Source organism: Cupressus sempervirens, chromosome 4, assembly GCF_028749045.1.
Source record: "Cupressus sempervirens isolate cs-2001-9-10 chromosome 4, ASM2874904v1, whole genome shotgun sequence".
NCBI lineage: Eukaryota > Viridiplantae > Streptophyta > Pinopsida > Cupressales > Cupressaceae > Cupressus > Cupressus sempervirens.
The window spans coordinates 645,308,751-645,315,035 of record NC_143121.1 but is presented as its reverse complement, the minus strand read 5'-3'; the positions used below and the strand labels follow the sequence as shown (position 1 = coordinate 645,315,035).

The 6,285-nt window shown below is 35.8% G+C and overlaps 1 protein-coding gene across 1 annotated transcript; it reads right to left on the bottom strand.

Moving 5' to 3' along the window:
* Positions 1–205: 205 nt before the first annotated feature.
* LOC149562884 (taxane 9-alpha-hydroxylase 1-like) lies at positions 206–4,086 on the bottom strand. The gene is made up of 3 exons (XM_089823934.1): positions 3,082–4,086; positions 2,043–2,227; positions 206–751 (listed from the first exon to the last, which is right to left on the bottom strand). Exons 1-3 carry the CDS (start codon positions 4,064–4,066, stop codon positions 443–445), a joined length of 1,479 nt encoding a protein of 492 aa, XP_089680060.1. The 5' UTR covers positions 4,067–4,086; the 3' UTR covers positions 206–442.
* Between the last annotated feature and the right edge of the window lie 2,199 nt (positions 4,087–6,285).

Sequence of the window (6,285 nt, the reverse complement as noted above, 5' to 3'; positions counted from 1 at the left end):
TCAGTCTGTGATGGCACTTCACCCAAACAATTTTTCCTTGGCCCACAATTATCACAGCCAAATGCTGCATCTCAATTCGCTAATTTCCAGACAAAAGGTACAAAATATACAGATCATGAGATGCTGAAAATTTCAAAAAATTCATTGCATTTTTTTTTTTTTTGCAATTTAGTCAATGGTAAAAATTGTAGAAAAGATAACAGAATTCAAAAAAGTGAGCTTCACATAATTAGAATTAACATAATTAAAATTGGCTTACCATCTCTACACATTTGCACATTACAAAATTCCAAGTTTAAGGAGGTAAACCGATTAATTCTTCAACACCGAGATGTTTTATCATTTGTGTAGGAGATAAAATCAAACATAAAAACTCTAAACTGATGTGACCTCTTTTTCTTTTATACAATAGAGGATTAGCTTTACAAGAGCATTCAATGGTTTAGGGTTTTTTTTGTATGGAGGAAAGTCTGAGGGGGAGTCCTTTGGCCGGAAAACAGAGGGGATTCCGAACAATTGGCTCGTCGGGATCTTCAGAAACCCACCGGAATCTTTTGACGAGATGATGCAATGTTATCAGAATCTCTAATTTTGCATACTCGTTTCCCGGGCACATGCGGGGGCCTCCTCCAAAGGGCATGAAACTGTACGGTGCTATCCGAGACGAGCCTTCGAAGCGCGTGGGATTGAACTTGTGTGGCTCTGGAAATAAATCCTCCCGATACACTGTTGAATAATTCGACCAGTAAAGCTGTAACAGAACCAGAAAGGGTAGTAACACCACCAAATTATTGTTTGAAAGCCAGATTAATAAACAATGAATATGAACTTAAAAGATGTAACGAAGAGTAGGGTACTATTTATGGATATGAGATTTGGGACGTAATAAACAATTTTTGTAATTAGTTTTTTGGTAATCTTGTAAACGTGGTAAGTCAGTGATATATGGTATTAATAAAAAATTATTTGATAGTTCATACTTTTATTACAAAATATATGGAAACAAGAACAATTATATCTAAAAGAATTTGAAAATGATTACTAACAAATTTTATACAAGAGTGGATTTTCAGTAATATTATCTTTGGTGCTGCTTATAGTGGAGAGAAGTTACATTCAATGAGACTCAATTCTTCACAGACTTACTTACAACTATCCTATTGGCCCTGCGTGTTTTACAAGATCTGTTCCTTGGTAAACATACTTGAAATAATTCTATCAACATCTTGTATTCAACAAGAGCTAAACCAACTCTTCAATGTGTTTTTAGGGTCATTATCTATAGAGTTTAGAGATTATACTTACAATGACTGCAATCTTTACCTAGCTCACTTACAATCATTCTATAAGAACTTTGTCCTTACAAGAGTTAATTTATGATTGACTCACCTACGATGGTTCTACGGAGAACTTGAATTCCACAAGACTTTATGACTAGAAAACTATTTTGACATCTTAGACTTGTTATTTATATTCTGTATAGATCACAAAGACCAAGACTTAATCATTAGTAGGCTTACCTAGAACCATTATGTCAAAATGGCACACTCAACAAGACTCACTTAGAACAAGACTATCAAGATGATGTTTTTACCTAGACTCAATCCTTAAGATACTTTTACCTCGACATCAGTTCAACTCACTGTAATTTTGCACTTAATAGAAATTAATCCTTACACACACTTAGACAAAACAATTCTCTTAGACCTTGTATTCATCAAACTCTTGAATACCATGTAACATTCATTTATTATCTATACTATTAAAACATTTCCGAAACAAAAACTTCATTTATAGTTAAGTACTTAAATGCAACAAGGCTCCACACCTAGCAATTCTATCGACCTTACATTCAACAAGACCATCCTTAAAAACTCACTCACAACCATTCAGCTTCTGATAATAGCTCCAGAAGATGGGCCCATTGACAACGAAATTCTCCACAACCACTCAAGAACATAATGAAATATTTCTAAAATCACAATAACTCGATAGAATGAAGAAACAACACTTATATGGCTATCAAACGAAAAGAGGCTTACCCCCCATCCTTTTGGAATGGTGTACCCTCCGTACACGATGTCAGTAATAGCCTGTCGAAATATGCCGGAAATTGGAGGAATGATACGCAACGTTTCCTGAACTACCCTCCACAGGTACTTCATCCCCTGAACGTCCTCCCACGTCAGCTCCTCTCCACATTTCTTGGAAACGATCTCCTCACTCTCTGGAATCAAAACAAAAACATAATATTTCATATTCTACTATGACATAAACACATGAAATAATTTATTCCTATCATACAGGTCATTCTTAAATATATATACTAAGGAAGAAATTAAACTTAGAAAAGTACCATCAACTTTGACTATTTAACACTTTTAACTAAAAGTCAAGAATACTATGCTATATTTAAGCCATCTGCATCATACTTTAACACTTTTAACTAAGAGTCAAGCGGTACTATGCGAATACCTTGAACAATTTGATGCAAGTGGATAGGATTAGCGGCAAGAAACTTGAAACACCAAATATTTCACATTCTACTTTGACCTATATACATGAAATAATTTATATCTATCTTACTTGGCCATTCTTAAATATCATGCACTAAGGAAGAAATTAAGTGTAGGAAAATAAGTCAGTTTTGACTATTTAACACTTTTAACCTGGTAGGCATCATACCTTGGACAATTCAATGAATGTTGTAACGATTAGCAGCAAGCAACTTGCATACAAGAAATATTTCACATTTTACTTTGACCTAAATACATGAAATAATATATATACGGGCCATTCTTAAACATGGCACACTAAAGAAGAAATTAAGCTTAGAAAAGATAAATCAATCTTGACTATTTAACACTTTTAACGCTAGCGACGTAACCGACACACTCAAACCATTGACTAATAGTGGTTACAAGTGGGCCCAACCACTCTTAACCAATACCATGAGACCAATGCATAACACTAGCTCCAAGCTATTGGCTAAGAGTGGCCAGGCCCACTCCTAACAACTATTGGTCAATGGTTCGAGTGTGCTTGTTAAGCCTGGCCCTTTTAACATAGTCTCTATCATACCTTGGGCAATTCGGTGAAAGTGGTGAGGATTAGCAGCAAGCAACTTGCAAACAAGAGCAAGAGTCATGGCAGTAGTTCCATAACCAGCAATGGTAAGAAGCACAATATTATCCTTCAATTCTTCTTCACATATCGGCAACCCCTCCTTGTTTCTCATTCCCAAGAGAGTTGAAATCAAATCGGGCAGTTCATCATCGCGACCCTTCTTCCGTCTTTCAACAAGCCGTTTAAGAATCCGATCAATGTCGGACCTGGCCTTCAAGGCCCGATTCAGACGAGTGCCTGGAAAATTCAGAGGAAAGCTATAAATCCCATCAGAAGCCACAGCGAAAAGTTCGTAGAGCTCCTCAACTTTGTCCCTCTCATGCAAGTTGAAGAGCACATTACAAGTAACAGAGAACGCCTGAAACTTCATCAGGGGGACAGCGTGGACAACTTCCCGGCCATCCCAGAACTCGTCGAGGTGGCGGCGGATGACGGAATCCATTTTTCCGATCACCTTTTTCAACGACTCCTGCGCGAAGAAGCTGTGAATTGCGGCGCGCATACGTTTGTGGTCCTCGCCGGATCTGTCGAGCAGGGAATTCAGGCCGATAATGGCTCTGTGAGGGCCACGGACATTGCCGTGAAACAGCTTACCGTCGTTAAACAGCCAGAATTGGTTCCCGGCGGGGCCAGTGAAAACCACTGTGGGTTGCCCGAATAAAGCGGTTTTGAAAACCGGTCCGTATGTCGCCACCCTCTCGCTGATGAATTCGTGTATCTTGTTTCGCTTGAAAGCTCGGAGAAAATGAAATGTTTCTCCCACTAATGGATTACCAAGGTTTCCAGGCGGGACAAGCGGTTTTCTCTTGAATAGGTGGATTATAATCCACATACCCATTTTTATCCCCACCATAGAAATCGCTGTCAGAACTAAAAAAGACATAATTGGAGTTGTGGTTTTATCAGCTGGGGAAACAAAAACTTCCTTGGTATCCTCCATTGTTTTGAAGGCCAAGGAATGCATTGTGTTGGAGAAGAAACTTTGAATGCCGGAGATTTTATAAACGGGAAGAATAACACCAGTGGGGAAATCTGAGCACACGTATTAGGGTTTCATTGGACGGACCATAAGTCGATTCATCGGCCAATTTTTTCTTCGTACTACTTGTAACGAGATTACACGTAACAATGAGAACGAAGATTACAAGAACAACCGTCCACAAGTGAACAGCCGGTACGTAGGATACAACGTGCCGGCGATATATTCGGAGGGTATTTTATCTCTCATGACCTACGAATCGCCATACTCCACCACGTCTACACCTTTGAACCATTTCTATAAGTTTTATTTGTATGTTTTGAGGTTTTTCTTGTTTTGCTTCGTCATTAAAGGAAAACAAATCCTTTTTTGGATTTTCATATATCGGGAGAGACATATGAGGCAGTCTCATATTTCTTGTACGAAACCTAATCGTATTATATACGAGGTTTGCATCCTCTATACATATGAGATTTGAACTTGAGTATTATGTTTCAAATATGATATGTATATATCTTATTTTTTCTAAGCTCTGAACTTTGACCTATTTTAAGAGGAAAGTTTTCTACTGTTTGACCAAGGCTTCAACAATGATGCATCTTTCAAGAGAACATATCTCTACCATTTGATCTTTGAGTGACCGAGGAACTATCATACTCTACCACGTGTCCACCTTTGAACCATTTCTATGTTTTGAAGTTTTTCTTGTTTCGTTTTGTCAGTAAAGGAAATTTAATTATACGCTTTTGGATTTTTATATATTGTAAGAAAAATATGAGGTAGTCTCATATTTCTTGTAGGAAACCTAATCGTATTATACAAGAGGTTTGCATCCTCTATATTCATGAGATTTGAACTTGAGTATTGGATTTCAAATATGACATGTATATATCCTATTTTTCTAAGATTTGAAATTCGACCAATTTTGAGAGGAAAGCTCTCTTCCATTTGACCATGACTTCAACATTGATGTTTCTCTCAAGAGAACACATTCTCTACCATTTACCAAAGGTTACAACATATGGAAGTAAGCTTAAAACATAATGTGTGCATATCCTACACATAAAATTTGTACTTCTAACTTTTTCTAAGAGTACAAGTTCTTTTCTATTAGGATAGTTCAGGCATACATACCCTAACTAAACAAGGGAGAGGATCAAGTGGTAAAGCATAATAATTTTGGGCTTCAATAAATTTTGCATGGTAAATTCAGGTAACTTGTAATTTATTACAACAATCGACTTGGGAATTCACTTCTTATAATTAAGATTTTAGAACACATCTTCAAATATGATTTCACATTAGTATCCCCCCCACCCCCACAAGAAAGAAAAGAAAAAAAGACAAGTAGTTGTGCAGTAGGTCATGTTTTATTAGGGTGCTAAAGTGGCATCAAATGGTTTGTTGGTTTTTTACTCTTAAAAACAGTACATTTCATTTAGTTAATGATAATCATCATCAACACAAACATGAACAAGTTTGTAATTACAAGTGTCCATACAATATATTGTAATATAAAATTGAGCATTAAGTCATCAAATGCTATAACAACTATTAATGCATTCTCAACAACTAAATTCTTTCAATTTTTGATTTTAGTTTAGTTTTTTGGCTTACATTTTTGTTATGAATTTTTTGCCTAATTATTTTTTATGATGACATTGTCTATTTAATACTCTTATTAATGCTAACACAATAGTAAAAAAGAAATCAAAAGGAAGCCAAAAGAAATAATTTTTTCTCTAGAAATGTATGACAACATAAGGAACTGACTAAGATACAATTTATGATAAACATGTGAAGAGTGAACTCTTTAAAACCCCTAATCTATTCCATAGATAAGTTTTCACCCACATATAGTTGGACATCAACATAAATCCCATGATAAAGGAGACTAATGGGATATAGAATTATCTTGGACAATAAAATTTTTGATAGACATAACTTTTCTCCAAATAAGATGCACATGAGCTTGTTTCTTCTTTAAAAATATAAATCCTAAAAGTTATGAAATAATTTAGAGTTTTGTTAGATGTATTACAGAAATAATTCCATGAATTAGTTATGGAAAATAAGAGTGTTGTAATTACTCTCTAACAAATGTATTTCTAGTGACAAGCACGTCACATCTTTCCCATTTATTCTTTTAGGTGTGGACAATTTATGAGATCCAAACTCCT

What these genes read in the sequence shown, in the direction of transcription:
- LOC149562884 (XM_089823934.1), bottom strand. Translation starts at nt 4,066, where the DNA reads ATGGAGGATACCAAGGAAGTTTTTGTTTCCCCAGCTGATAAAACCACA. An exon ending in CTTTCACCGAATTGCCCAAG is followed by an intron (nt 2,228 to 3,081) that starts GTATGATAGAGA and finishes TTTTGATTCCAG; the next exon opens with AGAGTGAGGAGATCGTTTCC. An exon ending in CCATTCCAAAAGGATGGGGG is followed by an intron (nt 752 to 2,042) that starts GTAAGCCTCTTT and finishes GTTCTGTTACAG; the next exon opens with CTTTACTGGTCGAATTATTC.